The sequence below is a fragment of the Urocampus carinirostris genome, chromosome 13, assembly GCF_059441175.1.
Source record: "Urocampus carinirostris isolate Australia breed hairy pipefish chromosome 13, RoL_Ucar_1.0, whole genome shotgun sequence".
Taxonomy (NCBI): Eukaryota; Metazoa; Chordata; class Actinopteri; order Syngnathiformes; family Syngnathidae; genus Urocampus; species Urocampus carinirostris.
In genome coordinates, this window is record NC_142361.1 from 14226163 (window position 1) to 14252211 (window position 26049).

At 39.1% G+C, this 26049-nt stretch overlaps 1 protein-coding gene across 3 annotated transcripts in view; it reads right to left on the bottom strand.

The window, feature by feature from the left end:
• The window catches only part of rgs7a (regulator of G protein signaling 7a), a 121992-nt gene that overhangs the window by 19544 nt on the left and 76399 nt on the right, over positions 1-26049 (bottom strand). For all 3 annotated transcript variants that reach the window (XM_088351217.1, XM_088351219.1, XM_088351218.1), the window contains exons 5-12: positions 23640-23746; positions 18710-18761; positions 12232-12296; positions 11987-12063; positions 8583-8664; positions 4945-5019; positions 4768-4866; positions 3275-3336 (exon numbers count right to left, since the gene is read on the bottom strand). In XM_088351217.1, the coding sequence (XP_088207343.1) occupies positions 3275-3336; positions 4768-4866; positions 4945-5019; positions 8583-8664; positions 11987-12063; positions 12232-12296; positions 18710-18761; positions 23640-23746 (619 nt within the window). The remainder of the gene's footprint in view (positions 1-3274; positions 3337-4767; positions 4867-4944; positions 5020-8582; positions 8665-11986; positions 12064-12231; positions 12297-18709; positions 18762-23639; positions 23747-26049) is intronic.

Genomic DNA, 26049 nt, shown 5'->3' on the forward strand with positions numbered 1-26049 from the left:
GTTCAGTCTGTTTGATTCCTAGCACCACTTTTGCCTCTCCCTGCTCCTCTTCCACTAGGCTAGTGTCACTTCACAGCTGAATAATTTCATATCCGAGAACAATCTTTTTGAATCAATGCAATCAGGATTCAGGGCTAACCACTCTACTGAGACAGCTCTGATTAAGGTAACAAATGATCTCCTACTGGCAATGGACTCTGGCGCTTCATCACTTTTGCTGCTGCTGGACCTTAGTGCTGCTTTTGACACAGTGGACCATAATATCTCACTAGAACGGCTGGAAAAATTGATTGGTCTCTCAGGAACCATCCTCTCATGGTTCAGATCCTACCTCTCAGATAGGACGCACTGGGTCAAATATGGCGAAATGACATCTGAGCGTGTTAGTGTTACCTGTGGTGTTCCGCAGGGTTGAGTGATTGGCCCCCTTCTTTTCAGCATCTACATGCTTCCATTAGGTGATATTATTCGCAAGTATAATATCAATTTCCACTGCTACGCGGATGACACTCAACTATATCTTCCATTGGAGAAATCTGCCACAGTAAATTGTGGAAATTTGGAGGCCTGCCTCACTGAGATAAAAGAGTGGATGTCACTCAATTTCTTGCGTCTTAACTCTAAAAAGACCGAAATGTTAGTTATTGGTCGATCTAAATGCCGTGACTTACTCTCAAAAACTGCTGTGAACTTTGACAAATGTCATATCACACAGAGTGACTCAGTTAAAGATTTAGTTGTCATATTTGACCACGATCTGTCCTTTCAAACACATGTGAAGAAAATTACTAGAACTGCTTTCTTCCATCTTCGCAACATTGCTAAAATTCGTCCTATACTGTCTCAGTCAGATGTGGAGATTATAATTCACGCGTTTGTTACCTCCTGTCTCGATTACTGTAATGCACTACTCTCCGGTCTCCCGAAGTCCAGAATCAGGAGTCTTCAGCTGGTACAAAATGCTGCAGCGAGGCTTTTGACTAGGACAAAAAAGTCCGATCACATCACGCCGATTTTGGCTAACCTGCATTGGCTCCCTGTTAGCCCAAGATGTGATTTCAAGGTTATCTTAGTATTATACAAAATCATACATGGACTTGCCCCCTCATATATTTCAGATCTGATTTCCCCCTATGTTCCGGTCCGAAGCCTTCGTTCTGTGAGGGCCGGTCTTCTGGTGATCCTAAGAGCCAAGAAGTGTTCCGCTGGTTCTAGAGCGTTCTCCATCCGGGCACCGGTGCTGTGGAATGCTCTTCCTCCCTGAGATCCGTTCTGCAACCTCAGTGGAAATGTTGAAATCTAAGCTTAAAACAAAATTCTTCTCAATAGCATATGAATAACCTATACTTTTCTTGGACAATATCTCTGTATTATTTGTGATTGCAACATCCTTTGCTGTCTGGTGGTCCTGGGGGGGATGGCACGTGTGTGGTCCCTTCTCAAGGTTTCTTCATTTTCCTCATGTAGAGCTTTTTGAGTTATTCCTTGCCCTCATGTTGGTTACAGATCAGGGGATGGTGTAAGAATAGTATGAAAAAATAGTCTGTATAATAACCTGTGAAGCCCTTTGAGACTCTTTGTGATTAAGGGCTATACAAATAAAAATGACTTGACTTGACTTGACTTCCAGCATAGCAGCCAATTCTTTGGAGGCTCTGGTGTATTACGGTGGGAGCAAGTGATACTGTAGTGATGTTGAACAACTATTTTACCACCTAATACTCTGACTTGACTTTGTTATCAATAGATACGTGTCCTAATTTTAGCTGCATTGAATCAAACACAACAATCATCTACCTAGCTTAATATTTGCATATGTGCAAGCTATGAGTGTGGTCATCCTCTTAGCACCATATTGGACATTCAGTTTTTTTCTGTAAAAAAAAAGCATCATGCTCGGGTGAGAGTCCTTTACTCACAATAACTATAAAGAAATACACAAAACTGTCTCCTGATTTATTTGTACATGGTTGTCAGCACTAGGAAAGAAAATGGAGGAGGGGGAACCTGGAGCCCCGGAGGACACATGCAAGACAATCACGAAGAAGGAAAATATGAACAGAGGCTGAAGTTAAAAAATCCCATCCAGAATAAAATTAAAGATTTTTTCGTATTCTTATTCTATGTGGAATGTTCAGTTTACATGATGGAATTGTTCTATTCACCTGTGAGCATTTTCCTGGTGTCTGCTTTCAGGTAGAGCTCAGTTTTGTTTTTTTATATTTCACGTTGACAATATCTGTGTTTTATTTGTTATTGCAACATCCATTGCAGCCTGGTCATCCTGGAAGGGGGATTACCTCATGTGCGGTCCCTTCTCAAGGTTTCTTCATTTTACTCTTACTGAGGTTTTGAGTTTTTTTCTTGCCCTCATGTCGGTTTAAGATCAAGGAATGGTGTAATAATAGTCTAGTCTCTAGCAGTCTGTGGTCTATGCAGCCCTTTGAGACTCCTTGTGATAAAAGGCTATACAAATAAACATGACTTGACTATGTATTTTCTCCTTATCAGTTGACCACATTATCATCACATTTTGATGGATTATGTATAACCCATTTACTTTTTAAAAAAAAGTTATGAATTCATACCTACTTTCAATGTACTGACTTCTTATTTTACTGTTAATAAAACAGCATGTTTGAGGAAACCGAGGTTAGCCTTTAAATTTATTTTTTTCAGTTCAGTTCACAAGATGTATTGTCATTGTCAAAGACCAATGCTTAAATTAGAGTATCCAGTCATCATAATCATTTTATTATTCATTACTCGTTTAAATTATAAAATTCATATTCTTAATTAATGAAATGTTTGTATGTGGTTCTTGGGGGAAAGCTCCAGCACCCTCGCAACCCTACTGAGGATAAGTGGTGCAAAAAATGGATAGATGGATGTTGGGGTAAAAGGTAAAGGGATAAGACACCCGAGGTGCTCAACAACCCTAAAGCTCTGAACCTAAAATCGCCACTAACTTAAGGGAAGAGAGTGAAATCGTTTTTTTTTTTATATGCTATGGTTTGCAGTATGTATTGCTTTTTGCACTGCTACTCAAGAGATGTAGGTCCATTGATTTTTAAATCTGACTTTGTCTCACCAGAGATAAACCTCACTACATGTCACTGCAATATACTCAAGGTCACGAAGGGGTGCACCATGGGTGGCTACATAATATTTGTATGGACAAAACAATGACTGCTCCATTTTAGTAGGGACACGTTCCTCGGTCCATGCCAAAACTACGCTCTTGTTGCACGCCCAACTAAGTGGAGTCGCTCACCTCTCCGCCACTTTGGACATTTTCAGTCGATGCCGGTCCAGCTGCAATTGCCAAAACGTGATCTGCAATCAGAGCAACGTTACATGTAGCCCCGATGCTGTTAGGTAGAGGAAAGAAAAGCTACTGGATTAGTTCTAGGTTCAATAAATTGTGGAATTAATATATGAAATCCTAATGTCTAATTTAGTTTGAACAAAAGTCAGCTCTTTAATCAACAATGGTCAAGACAACATTTAACATTGATTACGAAAAAGAAAAACCTTAGTTGGTTTATGGTGTTTGACAAGAAATCATCAATTTGGTTGATCTTGGTTTACTAATCCCGTTTCTTTTCATTTCATTTTGATTACCTATTATAGGTTGCAAAATGTATGCGGACTGATAGGGTTTTAGAATCAACCTACATCTGTTTCCTGTCAGATTTTAAAGTCATGCAATTTTGATATCAATTAAAATGAATGACAAAAAGCAAAGAATAAGCAAAAAAAAAATCTTGTTTTCTTCATTAGGGAATCCTAAATATTGCTGGTTCCCAAAGTTCATTAATCCACAGTCAAGATCAAATGAATAATCTAATTCCTACCGCAACCTTGATGTGAAGCTTTATGATGAATCAGATAGTTTTTTGATACTTAGTCTGGGGTAGCTCGCTACTCTCTCACTGAGATTTCCATTTGTCCAAGGGATTGAGAAATTTTCCCTGGAGGGAAAAGAACCTAGCCAAAACCCATCTAGTCCGGGTTTTTCAGCCGCTGTGACTCACACTGTCACCAGGTGGAGTTGTTTTTTTTCTTTTTCAAGCAATGTCTTAAAGGGGCAGTGTGTACTATTTAGTGTATCTTCCTTTACAATAAACATTTATCAGGAAAGAAAAGAAAACATTGATTTGAATACTAGGCATAAATACATGAACTATCATACGAAAGTTTATTTTTATCGATATTTATGGGTCGAAAGAATTTGTATTTCTTTTACATAGCGGAAACTATACCTGGTATTTTTTCTGGCATCTTGCTTCGCGCGGTGCTCATTTGGCACTGGTTTTTGTTCGTATTATACAGTACAGAACCATATAGTGGTCAAATATTACACAATATAACTTTTAACAATTGCTATTGATAGTCTCAGGTCCTGTGTCTCATCCACGCTGTGGTGCCAGTTCTGCCAGCAGTGAGCAGTGAGAAATGACGAAAACCATGTCATCAGTTTTTGCTAAAACGTCTATAATGTCTATGATGACTTTGATGTTTTTTCTTACGAAACATTTATAAGCAATAGCAAACCATTGTTCACTAGTTAAAACAATTTGTCGTTTGATGTTCTATTTATATGATCATATATCTACTACAATCCTATCACATTTTAATATTTAATTCACACGACGAAATTTCCTTTCATTCATCTGTTTATTTATGTTTTTCTAATTCGCTTTTTAACTGAGGTTTCACACGCCATGTGGACGCTAAGTAGGCTAACAGAGCACATCGCCTTACCTGCTCCCGCAGTTCCTCTTCTGTCGGCTGCTTGGCCTCGGGCGCAGGAGCGTGGGTAGGGCTGTGGGCACGGATGTCGTTCTGCAGACCATACACCGACTGGGAACATAAAAACACTGAAACTTTAGCGCCGTTATCTTGTCTAGACTGTCAAAACTAGGCCAATTAACTGCGCACCTTTCGAGTTTTGTGGGGGTTCTTCATTCTGGAGGACTTCTTGATGTCGACCTCTGTTGTGTTCACACATCCGGGCTGGGGAGAACAAAGAAGAAAGGAAATGGAGGGAATTTTTATTGGATACTACATTGTCAAACTCGTGGCCTGTGGACCAAATGTGTACCACCGCGTCATTTTATATGACCCACGAGAGTTTAAAATGTCTGAGAGTCCAAAACGAAATAAGTCAAACGAGGGCATTTCCCACAGTGCCTGTCAATTACAATCCCCAATTAAGTACGTTCAGCGCCATTACAAGTTTCCAAATTCAAACGATTGGAATTGAGGCATAAATGATCCCAAAAATGTCAGAAAAATTGTTCTATTTTTATACATTTAGTTTATAACATATATGTGTAGGAACAATGGAACTGTAACGTTTGCAACTTGAATAAATAATAAAACATGAGTAATTTTATGATCACAATAGTTTATGACCACAACAGTTTTTCATGCCATTCAATTACATTTTATTACATTTATATGTTACATATAAAATATAACAGCATTATCTCCGGACAGAAGACCAGCTTCTGCGACAGACTGCTGTCACAGTCTTGTACCACGGACAGACTGAGGAGATCTTTTCTTCATGCCATGAGGCTCTTTAACTCCACCCGGCGGAGTAAAGGCCCACATTAAACCACACCCCTCACATTGCATATTACCGTATTTTTATTGCAGTGTCTATTCTGTGTAGCACTATCTAGATACTCTATATAACATGCTACATTGGGTATTAACACGTCACATTGGGTATTTGCGTATTGTATTTTTTTTGCTTTATTAATGTTTTGTTCTCCAGCGCAGGGACAATGCTGGAAGTGTGAATTTCCCTGCGGGGATGAATAAAGTATCTATCTATCTATCTATCTATCTATCTATCTATCTATCTATCTATCTATCTATCTATCTATCTATCTATCTATCTATCTATCTATCTATCTATCTATCTATCTATCTATCTATCTATCTATCTATCTATCTATCTATCTATCTATCTATCTATCTATCTATCTATCTATCTATCTATCTATCTATCTATCTATCTATCTATCTATCTATCTATCTATCTATCTATCTATCTATCTATCTATCTATCTACATCAGGCCCTTTGCAGACAGAAATTTAGGTGATTTGTGGCCCTCGGTGAAACGGTTCGACACCCTCTGTTCTATGAATTTCCTTTGACGAAAATTTGAAGGCCATATACACTCTTTGTCAAACGAAGTGGATGCATCTCTGAGACTTTGTAACCAAAATGAGTTTTACTTAACTGGCCCTTTTTAACTATATCTTAACTTAACTGTATACTTTTGCATGCATAGTTGTTCATATATTACTCCATATTTAAACTTAATTTTATGGAAGAAATGAAGAGAAATATTGTGTACAATTGTCTGATATTGAGCAGCTGAGTAACTGCATAATTCGTCCATATCAGTAGGTAGCAGCAGAATATTTCCTTCATTTTATTTACTAATGATCTGCTCATGAAGAAGTCCAGGTAAATATATGATTTTGTTTGATGAAGCTGTTTCAGATAGAACTGCAAAAAAAATGAAAACAATTAAAATGTAATAAAAACATTGAAAATATATTTTTGCTGATATTTAATGCCAGTGTTATCTTCTTATTTATACAAAAAATATTATGTTAGAACAGATTAAAACATGTTTGTTACACTTGCATATCATTTTTACTCATTTTAAGTGTTATTTATGAACAAATTAAATAAATAAACACAAATATATTATAACCCGAAAGACACATGGAATATTAGAAAATCCAAAATTGCAACAAAATATTAACCAAAATGAAAAACATTACCTCCTGAGTCACAGTGGCAAACTTAGCTTTAAAACAGAACGAAACAGCTACACTTCAGTCAATTGGATTTTACTGTGTACATTTTTTTTTAAGTAAAACAAAACAAAAATAGTAATATAATTTAGATAATATTGAAAAATAACTTTAAAAATCATTTTTAATAATTGATCAACAATCTCTCATTTTACAAGGAAAACATGGTAAACATATTGAAAACAAAAAACAAAAAAATAATAATATGGAAAATTATTTATTTTTGGAAATACAATACTGGCCCATTTTCTTTTTAGTAAAAAAATACAATTTAATAAGATAATAATGCTGATAGAGTGTTCATTTAATCCATTATCCATCCATTATCTGCACCGCTTATCCTCAGTAGGGTCGTGGGGAGTGTTCATTTATCTGTTTTAATTATGTATTTTTTTGAAAAATCAATTATTTTTAAATAAATAGTACAACCAAATGAATAAAAGTCCAAAAGGAGGTGGAAGAAAATAAAATAAAATATTTTATTGTCCATGTATTTTAACTCTAAAAATGAGTAAACATCACTGCTATGTGACATATAAAACATTAACAGTAGCTCAGGCGGTAGAGCGCTCGTCTTGGGATCAAGGGATCCCAGTTCGAATCCCGGCTCGTCCGCATTACATGTCGAAGTGTCCTTGGGTAAGACACTGAATCCCTAATACCCCCAATAAGCAGGTTAGCGCCTTACATGGCTGCAAGGCCGCTATTGGGAAATGTGGAGCACATTGTAAAGCACTTTTGGGAAGTCATTGACTTGAAAAGCTCTATATAAATGCAGATCATTTCATTTCATTTCAACAATAATAATAATAAAAACAAAAAAAGCATTCATATTATTAATAATAATTATGACAACAACAAGAACAATTATAATAACAATAATAATGACAAACTTAATAAAAATAATGGTAATAAAGTCATAAATAATATTGTAAAACCAAGTACAAATGATCATAACAATTATTATATTTTATGATTTACCTGAAACACAAAGAAACAATAAAGTAAAATAACAAAATAACAAAAGATGACCCTATAGGGACAGAGTGTGAAAAAAATATTCCCATCAATTACAAATAAAACAAAAAACATAGTAAGGGGCAAAAAATGATACAAAATACAAATGTCTTTTTTTTTTAATAGATATTTGTATGTCGAGAAATTTGCATTTCTTTTACATAGAGGAATCCATAACTTGTAGTTGCTGCCATGTCATTTTGTTGCTACACTGTGCCTATTTGGCACTGGTTTCCGTTCGCATTATTTGATACTCTGCCCTGGTGGTCAAATATTATACGATGTACCTTTAAATTAGTGATACTTCTTGCAATAGTGTAGGAAAAGAGCGTGGAACTGGCTTGTGTGAGGGTATCAGTGAATAATCTGAATTAATATTGATGATTTTTCCCAAATGACGCATAAATTGAAAGTGCTATTTGCAAATCATGCAAGCGGCCGACGCTATTTGAAGATGGCGTCGGCCAAAAGTGTTTAACCTCAGGAGGGAAGTAAAGGCCATTGCCAAGCAGGCATGTGGTTATAAACTACGGTGAGGCTGATGCAGTATGACACATAACCATTTGGCATTTTGTGTGTGGTCGGGGAAGACGTGTCTGACTTGCAGGTCGCATGCCACTTGCAGGTAGCATGTAGTATCCATATTTCAACATTTAAGACCGAACCATAATGTCCCGGTGCGGATCCCTTTTTTTTTCGAGAAAGAACGAACACTCACCACTGGTCTGTGCACATCCCAGAAGGCTCTCTCCTGACTGTCGAGAATTTTCCTTTCGATTTTGTCCCTCTTTTTATCCACTCTGAGGAGAACAAGGAAGACATTTCACATGCGTGGCTTGCAGGACAGTGGAGATACATCCCGTATTTTCCGGACTGTAGGTTTCTTGGAGTACTAGTCACAACAGCTAAAACATATAAAGTTAAGAAGGAAAAACAAAACAAAAAACGCACCTTTTTGGGGGGATATGTATTCCATAAAATCTAACACCAAAACATTTGTGTCATCTTGAAACGCAATTTAAAATAGAAAAAAATGGAGAACAGCAGGCTAAATACGTGTACGGTACTGCTTACTAACGTTACATGATTGACAGTAACCACGTAACGTATTATGGTTATTCGCAACACGGTTACCAAAATATAAGTTTCACCCCAAATCACTTAACCTAATGATATTATCATCTTTTGTGTCAATTTTTAATAACTCTCCTAACTTGCGAGGTCGACAAAGCGACGCTCCCTCCTTGTTTCTACGTCACTTATATCAGACTTATCACCCCCCTGCTTGTTGCTAACTCCAAACTTTCTTGCTTGATTACCATTTTCAGGTGCATATTTTACGATTTGCGGCTTTTAAACTGTAGAATATTAATTTATTTTCGGTGCCATTTTTGTTGAGCTCTTCTCTGTTGTTTCTTTAAATAACCGATGTTGTGCAGAAATAGCCCCCTAACACACACACACAACAGGGGGAAGTTATTAACTCAGGCCGAGAGTGCCCTATAGCTGCTAAGTGTGAAAATAACATGGGAAATAATACCGGTAAAAAATACCGGTAATAAATGATTAAAAACTCAACGCTGTCATAATTTGTTAATAATTTCACAATTAAGTCACACTAGAGAATAAGTACCCCGGCCAAACGATGAAAAACTGCGATTCATATTCCAAAAAATACTGTAACTAGATTTCGAAACCGAAAAAAAAAACTCTGGGTGACTAAAGAGCTAAAATGAATTCTGAATAAGAAAAAGATGATTTTTTTTTTCACTGGCTCTGTAGCTGAGAAGAAGGAGGTTAACAAATGTGCCATTAAAATTGCCAAGCTGAGAAAAACAAGGCAGAGAAGTCTTTCTCACAGGGGAACCTCTGCTTAGCCTGGCAGGGCCTTGAGAACATGGCAGCAGTGAACTATGTGTCCACCAGCCGCAAACCCATCCAGGTTGCAGGCAGCAACCCGACCTCACTTGCCAATGACCTCAACTCTTTCTTCACCAGATTGGAAAAAGACAAACCACCCCCAACTCAAGTCAGCCATCTCCAAACTCAGATCTGACCATCTTCATCCTGCCCTTGCCATCAGCACAGAAGATGTTGTGAGAGCCCTCAAGAGAACCAAAATGACTGCAGCTCCGGGCACAGACAACATCTGTGGGCGGACCATAAGGTTCTATGCTGAGCAGCCGGGAGGTGTGTTCCAGCATCTTTTCCAGAGCTCGTTGACCAGCAGCACAGTCCCTGGGTCATGGAAACACTCCACAGTGATCCCGATCCCGAAGAAAGGCACCACCAAGGTCCTCAATGACTTAGGACCTGTGTCTCTCACCTCCCTGCTGATGAAGGCCATGGAGAGGATCATGAAAAGTCACATCACCAAAGCAACCGACTTGTTGATGGATCCTCTTCAGTTCGCATATCGAGCTGGTAGAGGGGTTGATGACACTAAGATTTTCATCCTCGACACCATCCACAGGCATTTGGATACCCTCAGCACCACAGCCAGACTCCTGTATGCAGACTTCTCATCAGCATTCAACACCATGCGCCTTCACCTCATCGTCGAGAAACTCATCACCCGCTTACACCTGAACCACCAGCTCACTCTGTGGATCATTGATTTCCTCACCAACAGGTGACAGTGAGTGCTGGTTAACAACACTTTCTCGGACGGCGTCTTCACTTCCACCGGCTCCCTGCTAGGCTGTGTCCTCTCTCCTCGCCCCTTTCTTCTCTTCTCTCACTGATGACTGCAGGTAATCCGAGCCACATTGCCATATGGTTAAATTTGCTGACGACAAGTCCTCCTATCTGCTGTCAGGTCAAACACACCATCACAGTTCAGCTCTACAGGAGTTTGTATAATGGTGCAAGAGTTCCTTTCTCGAGCTGAAAGTTGACAAACCCCAGGAGATGATAATAACCTTCTCCCCCAAGCAGAGGAAGCTGGGTGAGGCAGTCACCGCCAACATCCAAGAGAAAGTAGTGGAGATTGTGGGTATGTACAAATACCTGGACACTATATTTGACAGCGTACTGAAGTTTTCTTCGAATTTGAAGAGATCCTCAAGGGATGCCAACAAAGACTGTATCTGGTCAGGAACTAAAACTTTTCAGGGTCTGTAGTAACATCTTCACTACCTTTTACTACTCCTTCATTGAGAGTGTGATCACCTTATCCTTCATTTCATGGGTCCACAAAATAACGACAGCCTGTTGAACACTAAAAATCTGCTCCAAAATAAGAGGCCAGCCTATAAGAGCTCTCAAAACCTTGAGTAAGCAACAAACCACCAAATCAGCCCGCAGAATCCTTCATGACCCTACATACATCATGTTCCCGGACTTTGTTTGGCGGCCGTCAAGATGCAGACTTCGCTGTCCCAGCAGCAGGACTCAAAGGAGGAAGACTGGTCTTATCCCCAGGGCTGTTCAGCACCTGAACTTGCAGTCCCTACTCCCTAGTTTTCAGTACTGTTCTGCCCCTGATTTATTCGCGACTCATTTATATTGGTACTTTTTATATATTTTATTCACTTTTAAACATTCTATTCAGTCATATGTATTGTATGGACTTCAGCACTTTATGGTCGAACATTGGATTATTGTATGTATCTGGGTGGGTGTTGTATGCTACCCTGTGTGCCTTTTAATTGCCCATTGGGGACAAATGAAGTGTTTTGATTGATTGATTGAATGATTGAAGGCTCCATTTCAACCATAACCAGAGTGCAGTTAATTTGTTCTCTGCTGCTCCTGTATATATGTGTGTGTGTGTATACTATTTTAGAAATAAATAAGCAAAAAATGGGCATAGCGTAATAATGGTGTTTCTGCTAACCACAAAGTGACAAACGGGAAGTGACAATCCTGAAGAGTGTTTAATGAACCTAAATCACTTCAAGTGAAAAAAACAGCCAGACACTTTGGGTTCTCTGACCTTAAAATTGCCCCTGTTCCAGACTCTGGATGAAATCAAACAAAAAATCATTTTTCCCATCTTGTGGGCCCTGTTCCAATTTTTTTAAACCAATGCGGCCCGCTTGTCAAAAAGTTCGCCCACCCCTGGAGTAAACTGTAACGCATGGTTGAAAATCGGTTGTGAAAAATATTTTTCAAACCTACTTTGCTTGTGCTTCTGCTTGCATAAAAATGAACTCCCATTTCCTGGCGAAGGCCCTTTGTAGCCTTGCTAAGCTCTCCTGCAAATAAAACAAATAAAACAAATAAACAATCACAACACACAACAACAAAGGTTTTGAGGTGATTGGACCGATTATGTTTCCGGTGCAGGTCTGGATTGTGTTACTAATGATCCCTGCTAGAAAAGAAAAACAAACGTGCAAAAGACAAAACGCTCTTTTACTTACCGCTTCGTAGTCTGCCAATTCCAGACGTGCTTTGTTTTGCATTGTTCTTTTGCAGAGGTAAACAGCTGAAAGACGGGGAAATAAGACAGAGTGAGCTGGGGGCAGGCGAAGGTGCATAAGAGAACTGTATTTCAATTGGTTTAACTCAAGAACTACCATCCCACCCTATCCTCAAGCTGCGACCCAAATCAAGCAAAATATTCCAATCGCAAATGTATTGACTCGAGGGCAGTTTAAAACACAGATAGTAGAATTGATTCACGTTTTATTGAAAAACAAACAAAATTACTTGAAATGATATAGTGCAACATTTTTGGCAGGCCTTCTGGTCTTTTTCCTGTTCAGTCCACCAAAAAGTGAACTGCACTCATCTAGCTGTGATCCACTATCCCTGATCACATATAGGCTTAAGCAGGTCCGGCAGAGCGTGTGTTGGCCAGGCTTAGCGTCCCTTTTTTAACATTATTGTATTGTAGCCTTAAATGAACTGCACTGTTGCAGCCACAATTTATTATTCCCAATCCCATATTGTTGACAGACCGGCACAAGGCACTTTTTTTAAAAGGTGCATCCTTCTTGCCCGCCCAAGAATGAAACGCACGGTTGTGACTATTGCTGTCATGGTTCAGCACCTGCATCCCCTCTTGTCCTCCAAGAGATGGCAGCATTACCCCATTTTCAGTCTATTTCTCCACTCCCCTGTCCAGGTTATCCCAATCATCCAATAAGCCATCCTCTACTATAAATCATCAGGTCTCCTTTGAACCCTGCTCAAGAAATTCCCTCGCCAAGACGGCAAGTACTTCTTCCCAAGACTTTCTTCACCAGTCCTCTCCTTGTCCCAAGACCTTTTTGACCAGGCATTTTCTTCAGGGTAATCCCTAATCTTCTGTTTAAGGCTTTCACCATCAATCTTTACTAGTGTCATGATTACTGATTTAGGGCACCTTTGACTGCCCAATTGGTGCCAACAGTCCTGAGCGCTGATTGGTTTAGAGACTCTTTTTAAAACCCCGGCTCCCAAGAAGAAGCCGTCAGACCGTTTGTGAACCTATGCTCCCAGCTAGGCAAGCTCATACCTTCCGACATTTTCCTGCCCTGTTTTCTCCTGTCGGATACCGTTTCTGGACCTGTTTCTGCCCTGATCTGCCATCCCGACCTCCGACCTGTTTTGCCCTGTTTCCTGCCTTATACCTGTTGCGGTCCTCTTTTCTGAACGTGATACCGCCCTTGCTCTCCCGTCCCGGCTAAGTGACCAGTATCCCTGCTGTCTACGATTATCCTTGCTCAACACGGAAGTGCCACTTCCGCATTCCAGCCACCAGCTACCCGTGTCCGTCGATCATCGGATCGTGGACGCAAGCACTGCTCTCTCTCTTTATCAATAAAACTGAGTAAGCGAATGCTACTGGGTCCTGTCTCCATTTCTGGCTTGTTTCATCTAGTCCTTTTCTTTGGTGTGAATGGCGGGTGTTGACTCGCATTTGCAGGGCAGAGTCACCCTCTACTGTTGACACATAGACTGAGGGTGTAATTGACCCTCAGTCTAGAGGTAAGATCGGGCCCAAAAAAAGCACCCGAGCCCGACGCAGGCCCGAGGGGTATTAAACCCGACCCGGACCGAGCCCGACTAATTAACTGGATTTGCTGGCCCGGCCCGAGGGGACCCGAAATTACATATTTTATTTATAAGGAGGGGTGATTTATGATAACAAATTAAACTCTGCCTTTTGTTACAACATCTAGGCCTAAGTTAAATAAAACTGTATAAACATTTACATCTTTTATATTTCTGTGTCTGCACTGCAGATGTTACATTAAGCGACAATCTGTCATTGACGGGTTTTTTTTTTTTTGAGGTAGCGAAAACATTTAAGGGCGTCCGTCATTTTGACGACTTGATCATTGGGCCATAATCCACAGCAGCAGTAGTAGTACGTCCTTAAGATTTTAGCGCGGCACTATCATTGAGGGGGTGTTGACGTGTTGTGCCCTTTTCCGACTCCTATGCAAATCCCCCCCCCCCTGATCGTATTCTATATAAAACGCTTATTAAAACAATAAAGCGAGCTAATTATAATAATTGGGAGATCCTAGTCTATATAACGCGTTTATTTAAACAATAAAGCGTGATTTTATTCTGCAAATTGCGTTTTTTAACGCGGATGAAAATGTCACCAACGTCAATGTACACTTCCGACAAAAGCGATCGTATTCTATATAAAACGCTTATTAAAACTCTTACCAGAGTGCGTTTTCCTCGTCAGTTCTCCTCTCTTGAGTTTATCCTTAACTTCTTGTTGGTCCGACTCCATATCGGGGATACCAGGCCAAAATCACGCGAATTTGCGGAGGGGAAGATTATTAAGAGGACAGCATTCACGTCACGTCACGTGCACAGAGCATGCTCTGGCTCCGTTAAAAGCAATTACAGCTCCTTCTCCGTTTTATCCAAATTATTTATTTTATAACAAGTATTCCTTGGTCTAGTATCCATACATAGTTTAAGTATATATTTTTAATGAACATATATTTATAATTATTAATTAATTTAAAAAAAAAAAAAAAAAAAAAAGCAGGACCGAACCCGACCCGACCCGACCGTATGACTGACATTTCAGGCCCGACCCGGCCCGAAATTGCCTCGGGTTCGGGTTCGGGTTCGGGCTCGGGCCATGAATCTTAGCTCTACCTCAGTCTATGTGTTTTCATCGCAATGTTTTTCCAAGGCAATGAAAACAGGTCAGTGACTTACTTATGGGTCCCGGCCCACCAGTTGAAAAACACTGCGTTAGAAAACCGGATCTGGATTTGGCATTAAGTGGCTGTCCTTTTTACTCATTAATCCTCTCAACTGCACATTAAAACGGGACTGCAGTGGGCAAAGGTCAACGACTGCGCATTGAGCCTCTGTTACTCGAGTGAGCTTATGTGTGAGATTGTGATAGGTTATTACGTAAAGTTGCTTAGTATTAAAAAGTTTAAATGAGTTCATTGTGGAGTGAAACATAATGCTATGATGCTATTATAATTTTGTAGGATAATAGATTTTTAAAGCATCATTGAATTTTTCTAGGTTTGATGTTACTTTATTATTGCTATTACACGTTATGTAACTTTCTCGTTCCCTTTTCCTCTTTTACTATACCTGTGGGCCTCTTTTTTCTTTTTCCTTTTTTCGTTTCTTTTATTCTAATTTTTGGCTTTTATTTTTTCTTTTTTTTTTCCTTTTTTAAGTCTGTTCATGCATAATGATACATATTAGACAGGAATCATCACAGCCCAAAAGATTGCCCAGAGCCCAGACAACATTGCTGGTGTGTGATATCACAGCAAAGATTTCAATATTGTAAGGGACTCTTCTCACCAAAGATACCACCTCTGTCACCCATTGCCTAATCTTGTTCCATGCAATGTTTTACCATGTCAATATCAATGACAATAAAGACTCTCTCCTCTCCTCTCCTCTCCTCTCCTCTCCTCTCCTCTCCTCTCCTCTCCTCTCCTCTCCTCTCCTCTCCTCTCCTCTCCTCTCCTCTCCTCTCCTCTCCTCTCCTCTCCTCTCCTCTCCTCTCCTCTCCTCTCCTCTCCTCTCCTCTCCTCTCTCTCTCTTCTCTTCTCTTCTCTTCTCTTCTCTTCTCTTCTCTTCTCTTCTCTTCTCTTCTCTTCTCTTCTCTTCTCTTCTCTTCTCTTCTCAAGTCAAGTCAAGTCAAGTCAAGTCAAGTCAAGTCAAGTCAAGTCAAGTCAAGTCATTTTTATTTGTATAGCCCTAAATCACGAAGAGTCTCAAAGGGCTTCACAGATTATTACACTATATTACACAGACTATTTTTCAGCCGACGAGAAGAGTAGGTTATTCATATGCTATGGAGTAGAAGTGAGTTTTAAGTTTAGATTTAAACATTTCCACTGAGGTTGCAGATCGGATCTCAGGGGGAAGAGCATTCCACAGCACCGGTGCCCGGATGGAGAACGCTCTCGAACCAGCAGAACACTTCTTTGCTCTTGGGATCACCTCTCCTCTCCCTTCCCCTATTATCTTCTATCATCTTCTATTCTCTTCTATAAAAAAATGGTGATACAATGATTAAACCCAAAACATTAAATCTAGAGAGCTGTTTGGAGGCTGGATAAGCCGGCTATTTTTAGTGAACCGAAAGAGCCAGTTCTCTAAAAAGAGCCATGATTCCCTTCAAATGCGTATTATTTTCCCCCTTTCATTCCATTGAAAACTGCCCATTAGGTACTCATTAAACACTTGGACTGTTTTGGGAAAATTCAAAAGACACAATTTATCATTCTGGCAGCGCTTCTCTCATGTTGACCGTCTCCATCTCTCGCGCTATGACTCGAAAGAACACCAACTGCTGGAATTAATGCGCTGCCAAAAGCTCATCTGTTTTTAACCATGAAAATGTCCCTTCCTAATGTGCTCAGCAGGTGCATTCACACAAGCCATGACTCTGCTTTTAGTCACTGTAATCAGTCCGTCTGATGAAATTAGAGGAGGGCCAAATTGCAATTTAGCTTTTGATACGGTTATGTCGCTTGGGTTTCATCAGTGCAACGGACGGCAGGAAAATGGGCAAACAGCATGACCGATACATCAAACAGAGTCATCAACGCAGCCAAGAAAATCACTGGCTGTGTCTGCCGCGTCTGGAGGACATTGCCGGCCTGGGATACAACTGTACAGCCAACAAAATTATAAAAGACCAACGCATCTTTGACCTGAAGGTAGGCGCTAGGGCTGCAAATAACGATTATTTTATTTATTGATGAATCAGTCGGGCATTTTTTCTTTTTTTTCCCCGATTGATCAGTCAATTGGATTCTTAAAAAAAATATTTTTAATTTCCTCCTTTTTATCCAAATATGAAAGTTTTGGATGCATCAAAAAATAATGCCCAAAACAACAGAATATTCTATAATATAAAAAAAGAAAATATCAAAGTGTATGCGAAATAGATTAACAATAATCAACAATACATAGAAATGTATGGTATACATATACAAATATCCAAGTACTTTGTCAGATCATGAGTTTCTTGTGCATTTTTAACATAGTCATCATTTTGCACATCTGTACCTTTTTAATTAGTTTCACTTCCAAGGAAAGGAGAAGCCCTACAATTTTGTTAAACTTGGATAAAGACAATAAAGGCCAATCATTAATTTGTTCATGCATCAGGAAACTGTCTTGAGGCGCCCACCGCCAGACCAAAGTGCAACTTAAAATCCATCGCTGCACCAATAGAAAGTTGTAAAAAATGTGTTATCGAGTTGCTCTCTGCTGGATGAAATTGATACCACAAGCATGCCCCCTCAACAGCGAAACCACACCACAACGTCACTACAAAATTCAATGCACTCTTATTTGCAGTGATTTACCGTGCTGGATGACGCATACATCGCAAGACACAACGAATCAATGATGGTATTCGTTGCCAACGCTTTTAATAATTGATTTTAATCCATTTTATTGATTAGTTATTGCAGCCCTAGTAAAACAAGGACTAGCTGGATCAGAGACAGTTTCTTCCCCAGGGCCATCACAACTCTAAACAAGTGTGACTGTGAAAAAAAGATAGATAGATAGATAGATAGATAGATAGATAGATAGATAGATCGATAGATAGATAGATAGATAGATAGATAGATAGATAGATAGATGGATGGATGGATGGATGGATGGATGGATGGATGGATGGATGGATGGATGGATGGATGGATGGATGGATAGATAGATAGATAGATAGATAGATAGATAGATAGATAGATAGATAGATAGATAGATAGATAGATAGATAGATAGATAGATAGATAGATAGATAGATAGATAGATAGATAGATAGATGGATGGATGGATGGATGGATGGTCGGATGGATGGATGGATGGATGGATGGATGGATGGATGGATGGATGGATGGATAGATAGATAGATAGATAGATAGATAGATAGATAGATAGATAGATAGATAGATAGATAGATAGATAGATAGATAGTATTTTCTCACTTTTTAATGTGCTGCATTTTAACTTTATTTTTAAAGAAATATAAAGTGATTGATTGATTGATTGATTGATTGATTGATTGGTTGATTGATTGATTGATTGATTGATTGATTGATTGATCGATTGATCGATTGATCGATCGATTGAATGTGGTGTTAAGGTCATCTTTCATGGTGTTTATGTCGTGAATTAATTATTTTTGGTACTTAAATCACTTCTGCATCTGTGACCGCCTCATAGTGATTCTCAAGTTTAATTTGCTATCTTGGCAATTCCATGTTTCATCAGACAAGCACTTTGTAATCACTTAATTTTCAAATTGGCTTGATATATTAAAAGACTCGAGATTGTAACTTCTAATTTGTTTTTCTAGCGAAATTTATTAAAGCTAATGGAGAAAACATCTATTAGGATGCGCATGTTTTTTCTTTTTTTCTATTTTCAGGGTAATTGCATGCTCACCATAGTCTGTGTTTTCTGGTTCCCAGCAGTTTGATGGCCAAAAGTATGGAGTCTGAAAAAAGAACAAATATCATTATTGGTCGAGTGTGTAAATGTGGTCAGCCAACAATCTCTACCCCCTCCCCGCCCCCACCTTCTCCTGAGTCTTCAGAAAATAAAATCCACGTTCGCTTCGGGCCTGGTCCCTCAAATCAGGTTAAGTGTTCGAGTTCAAGCTGGTCGGGCTGGATATTTTTAGGCCCGATCTTACAACTACATTGAGTCTTTGTACTTTGCACTTTTTATCCCTTGTCTTTGGTCGCGTGACATAGTACAGTGACATCTAGTCGTCAAATGATACATACTGTCTGTTTACAAATGGAAGAGAGAAAAAGACCACGCTGGCATATCTAACAGAGGACCATATGGTGTGTTGTAATGTGAGGAGGAATGGGGGAGAAGGTGTAGGGGCTTTCATATAGGAGAATCACGGCATCTGCCACAATAAAACATTTTGTCGTACGTCGTGGAAAGCGCATAAGCTCCTTTCGGCGCACTCGTACATCTTCGGAGGAGAATGCCGATCGCGAGTAGGACACAAAGAGCCTCCGGCAGTTGTCTACATCGATTGCATGCAAAGTGCACGGGAGACGGCTCAATGGGCGCAAATCGCTAAAACTGTCAATCCTGAGATATATGTTTGCAAAAACCTCAGCATTGTGTTTTTTGTTTCTTTTTTGTTAATATTTATAAGGCTGTATTTTTGTGGGAGTCCAACACTGACTCCTGTTAAATATTAAATTGTCAGTGCACCCAGAACATAAGTTTTACCACCAAATGCAGGATGGCAGCTGAAAGATTTTGTCTTAGCAAAATATATCTCAGTGTCTTGTTAATATTTCATATAATCGTGTCAAAGAAAACTTTTTTGGACCTTGTTCAGAAAGTTATTTCAACCGAGAGTTTGGCTAAGACGCTAACTCAAAATAACTCTTAAGTGTTATTTGATTTGACACATGAAAAAACTTGTAAATGTAATTATTCTACTGTTGGTAAATTTACACATGAATACACTCTCATTATTTATTTACTAGCCCAAACATTTGACAAAGATTCATTTATAGTTCATCATTTAGCCATTTTTGTAATGTTTGACCATTAAATGTTGTGTTCTGTGGTGCAACTGAAAACGAGTGCTACAAAGCACAAGAAAAATGACAAACTTCGAGGACTTAAAGTCACTGAATCACCATTTTTTTATTTTTTTATTAATTAATAAATTAATTTATTTATTTATCTATTTTATTTCTTATTTTGTCCTGCCTTTCACAAGGTTTTTTTTGTATTTGGGACTACCAGTAGCAGCAAGATGGCTGGCAATCATGTCAGCTCCCTATAGGTGTGCCTCATATTATATGAAATACAAATCTCTTAACCTATGACAGATGTCGCCAACCTTTTTAAAGCTGGGAGCTTCATTTTTTTACTGATTAGGGCAAAGGGCTGCCAGTTTGATGTTTTTCTAATATAACATGTTATTACTGTGCTTCTACTATGGCGTTATCACGTTTTTACCAGGTTGTAATTAATAAGACATTAAATAGGCTCAGTCAATCACTAAACATTATGCCAGTTAGAGATCGCATTGACCCATTATAGATTTTCAGAACCAATACTACTCAGGTGGTTCAAGGGGGCGACTGCACCACGTTGGAGACTCTGACCTATGAGTATTTTAAAAAATGCATTATTATATGCTAGTTCATGTATTTTGCTTTTTAGTCAAAGATAAAGAGTTTTTTCTCTTCATAATGAATGATTTTTATAACAATAGCAGGCGCTAGCAATACACCAAGTTCCTTTAACTTGAAATATATATTTTCAAATTTTAGAAAAACTATTGGACAGCAGGGTATATGGAATAAGATGATAAAATGACAATGATGAAAATTAGATCCATAAATTATGGCCTATAAGGAAAATGTGTAATGAATTCTGACACTGTTACAGGCGCTAACAAGACCTTCTTAATCAACAGTGCAAAATGATATATGCACTTTTCGGTGTTGAGTGCCACTTTCAAATTTTCTTGTAAATCAGTGTGCCAAATTAAGATCACGCAGATGACTCGCACAACAACTTCTTTTTATATCCAACAGAGCTGTAATTTAACACCACTCCGGATATACAAAATGGATATACATTGAAATCGTATAACTGACCAATTTATCTTCCACTATTCTTGTTCATCAATAAACTAAAAAATGGATGTGAGCAACATGTGGAAAGGCCTGTAGCCATCCATGACTTCAACTTTTTACCACAAGAATTAACCAGAATCAACCATTCTTCATCAACAATGAACTACAATCAAAAACAGGTGATATGGACAGCTACCATACCATTCATCAATGAAATCTTATCGCAGAAAATATCGAAACTTGAAATAACAGCAGTAAGGCAGAAGGCTACTTGAAAATAAGTGCAACCGAAATAACAGCTGATTTGGTCGCAGATTTAAATGGTTTTCTGTGCTTTGCTATGCAGTGAGCAATGTGATAACTTGCTTCAGTGGTGGTGATTTTAGCAGTGACAAAGGTTTTCAGAGTCTGTGTTTGTTGGCCGTACATGGACACTGCGTGTTTTTAATGTATCCGCCTTGTCAGATTTATCCTTGAATTCATGTTCATGTTTCGTCTTGTAATGACGTTTAACAGTCGATGTGCGAGGTACAACGCTCTCGAAGCTGAAATGCACAACCAGCACGGTCAACTTTTGCACGAATCCCCAGTCATTTGTCCACGCTGGCTGAGAAGAACCAGATTTTTTCGCTGGAGGAGCCGTCATGATTCATTCATTTATCGCACGCTGGTGTTTCTGTGGCTGCGTTAAAACACCGATCTTTCGTCCTGTGTAAGGCGCAACATAGACACGCACTCACACACGAAGCAGAGGAGGAGGGGTGCTACTGTAAACACGGCGCACAAGTGAAAATGTCTAAATTTCAGGTAAAAATGTGCTTTAAAAAAAAATCATCATTATTTGTATTATTTTGCCGTGCGTTCGCGTGCCACAGGTCAACCCTTCGCCTGCCACTGCTGGCATGCGTGTCATAGGTTGCCGACCCCTGAACTAGACAGATTACCTAATGGGTTTTTTTCAAATTTATTTTTACATGCTACGCAGATGACCCTCAACTACATCTTCTCGAATACTGAAATGTACTACTCGCCAGTCTCCCAAAGTCGAAAATCAAGAGCCTGCTGCAAGGCTTTTAACTAAGACAAAAAAGTTTGATCACGTTACCCCGATTTTGGCAAACCTGGCTCTCTGTTAGCTTAAGATGTGATTTTAAGGTTCTGTTGGTATTATACAAAATCATGCATGGACCTACTCCCTCATATCTTTCAGATTTAATTTCCCCTAATGTTCTGGTCCAGAGCATTTGCTCTAAAAATGCTGGTCTACTAGTGATCCCAAAAGCCAAGAAGAAATCCGCAGGTTCGAGAGCGTTCTCCTTTCGGGCCCCCGTACTGTGGAATTCTAAGCCCCCTGAGATTCGATCTGCAACCTAAGTGGAACTGTTTAAATCTAGCAACATACTTCTGTTCTATAGCTTATGAATGACCTATATATCATGTTGATAATATCTGTGGATTATTTGTTATTGCAACATCCGTTGCAGCCTGGTCTTCCTGGGAGGGGGGTTACCTTATGTGCGGTCCCTTCTCAAGGTTTCTCCATTTTTCTCATGTTGAAGTTTTTGAGTTTTTCCTTGCCCTCCTGTAGGTTTTAGATCGGGGGATGGTGTTATAATACTGGTCTGTATTGCCCTTTGAGACTACTTGTGATTAAGGGCGTCACAAATAAACATGACTTGACTTTTCTTTGTGCCACCTGTTGTTCTCAGTTAGTCCCGAATGTAGTGTTTTTCATAAACCCCCTTCTGTTAGATTCATTCATCCATCCATCCATTTTCTGGACCGCTTATCCTCAGTAGTGTTGCGGGGGTGCTGGAGCCCATCCCAGCTATCTTCGGGCAGTGGGCAGGGGACACCCTGAACTGGTTACCAGCCAGTTGCAGGGCACACAGAGACAGACAACTCACTAGCTCATTCACACCTAAGGACAATTTGGACCGGCCAAATAACGTGAAAGGCATGTTTTTGGAATGTGGGAGGAAACCGGAATGCCCGGGGAGAACATGCAAACTCCATAAAGGAAGCTTCGATCTCATGACCTCAGAACTGTGTCACACATGCACTTACCACTGTGCTGCCGTGCTGCCATGTTAGATTCATATTAAACAATTTTCTTTGAGTATTTGAATTTATGTGTCTTGATTAAAATACAATAAACCTCTACAACTGTACAAATAATTCATTTTCAAATGTCTTGTAGCCAGACTTCAAATTATGAGATATACAAAACTTTACAAGGTTTTTCATACATTCTCCTGATAAAACTGATTATGTGCTCCAAAAAAGGTGAGACGAGTTTATTAGTAATCTTAAACTCACCTCTTCAGCTGAATTTATTTATCAATTACTTGTAAAAGTAGTTTATTGGAACCTGTATTTGTTGTACAAATATTTATTATTATTAGAACCTTATCACTACATTATTGTGTTTCTGTTAAACCACGGACTGCATCAAATTGCATAAAAACGTCTTTGCATCAGGAAAGAAACCTGTAAACCAAGGACGCCGTGTACCAGATGTGTTGATTTATTGTATGCTGTTAAATCAAATATGTATATGCCTCAAAGCCCGGCGTTTAATCTAGCCTGCATATTTCTCTAATCTAATCAAATCTCGTAAATGTCATTTTTCAAGGTTTTATATTGAGGCAAGCCTGACAGTACAATTCCCACACTTGCGTTTTGGAAAGAGTGAAGGAGAACAACATGAGGACTGTTTGTCCGGCAAGGACGCGACGCCTCGTTCTGACCTGAAACCTGTAGAAAGTGCCATCATCTTTGAGGGTGAGGACGTGGTCGGAAATGGGGAAGAAGTAACCGTGGGCAGCCATCAGCGTTCCGAGGTGAAGAGCTTCCACTGGAAAGGAAAGAACAGACAAAAAGATGGTAATCCATTGTGGCCAAAGAAAACCTTTATTTATATATCATTATGTTTAACTTATTTAAAGCCGTCTTGCAAAGTCTTTACAAAACATTTAAGACGTTAAACTAAATGATGAGAAAGCCGTTGTGGGAAGTAATTCGTTCACCCTCAAAACAAAGGACCGCACGATTTAAAACGTTTGTCACTTTTGATGCTTAGTTAGAACTGAAAAAAGTGTAACAACATTCGTTTTACATATATACCACCGTGACTAAAATAGTGTGATAATGGGATACGAGCTAACGCCTTTTCGCGTGTTGGTTGTGTCCCTTGTGGTAAATGCAGTGTTTCCTAACTGGTAGGTCGGTACACAAAAGTAAGCCGCGGACCCGTTTTCAGTTGGTCACGGGCCTTTGCTAAGAAGCAGAAAAAGCAGAGGGTTGATAACTTTTTCTAACAGCAGACGGTGATAATGCCTTGCTCGATCTCTTCTACCTCTTCAGTCACTCGACGCGTTTTAGAGGGACCACATTTCATTTTATTGTGATTTTCTTGGCTTTATTTAACTCTTCTGCCAATAATGATGAGACCTGAAAAGTTAGTGATAAGGGAAAGGAAAAGTTGAAAACACTGACAACAACAATTGAGTTGAAGGAGAAAACAAATATGAAATACGAAAATTATGTTTGAGTGTCTGGCATTAAAGCACTGCTTTAATTTTTTTTATATTTTAAGCTTTTTACCAGTGTACTTATTTTTAATATACTACATAATTATGTGATTGTCAGTGTTAAGGTAAACACTTTAATATTTGAATTTCTTTAGTTTGTGGCTGTTTTAAAGCAGTTTTAGCGAGTATCTTATATGCGATGTAGGCTTTTTTGCAATTATATACATTACTTATTGTCATTTTTGGGGGGAAAAATTAAATAAAAAAATGAATATATTTTTCTACCCCTGCTTTAAACTGCAGTTTTTTTAATTCGACAAATTGTTGAATTAGATATTTTTTTCTTGATTTGGGTCACAGCTTGTCATTAGAATGGTGGGTCCTCAAGTCAGACCAGTTGAGAAGCAGTGGTCTAGTGAATAGGATCTGGTGCTATCCCTGCTTTGTTTTGGGTTAGACTCCTGTTGCATTCAATATGATGTAAATGTGTATAGCTATCCATGTCCCTGGTGACCTCGTACCTCGAAACAGTACTCTTACCCTTGCCAACCGGTATATAATGTTTAAACTGTTTTATAACTGCATACACATAGTAATGCATTTCCAATTTTGTTCGCACATTGGGCGCACCAGATCATAAGGCGTATGCTTATATTTCTCACCAATTTGGAGTTTTTGGGTGGACTTTATAGTCTGGATATGGTAAATTAGTTACAGGGAGAAAGATATTATTTGCACTAATCATATCGTTACACTGTCAGACAAAATGTGTTATCAAATATCCCGAATAAAAACATGTTCACATTGATTGCTCAGGTCTGAAGTGGCAAGTCTCAAGTGATCACTTAGATCGGATCGATACTATTCTCATGGGATCCATACTGTCTTATCATTTTAACTAGCATAATAATGCTGTTAGTGAGTTGGGAGGTTATGCACACATTATAACTTTTAACTTGAATTGAATCATTTGTGTTTACAATTTACTTGAGCTGCTGACTTTATTTTCAATATATTCTACAATACAAGATATTTTAGTTGTATAGTTGACAATGTACAATATTTGTACTTTTGTTATAATGCTGATAAATGTTTGACTCTCTTGACTTTTGTTTTGAAAGAGTTGTAAGACAACTACTTACGTATATGTCATGATTACTGATGCGGGGCACCTGAGTCTGCTTCGTTGGTGCCAACAGCCGTGGACACTGATTGGCTGCTTCCTCTTGTTTAAACCCCCGCCTTCCTAACAACACTCTTTGGATCGTTTTGTGAACCTACGGTACAACTAGGCAAGCTTTTGTACTCACCGACACTATCCTGCCCTGTTTTCTGCATGATACCTGTTGCCGACCTCTTTTCTGGACCTGTTTCTGTTTTTGCTCCTCCAACCCGGCCATCGACCTGTTTTTCTCGTTGCCAAGGACTACCCTCGCTGGACACGGAAGTGCCACTTCCGTGTTCTGCTTCCCGTGACCGACGATCATCGGATCGTGGATGCAAGCACTGTTCTCGTTCTAAATAAAAACTGAGTAAAACAAACACTATTGGGTCCCGTCTCTGTTCCTGGTCTGTGACAGTATATTTATTTATACAATTAAAAAGTGCGTATTATTTGACAACTATT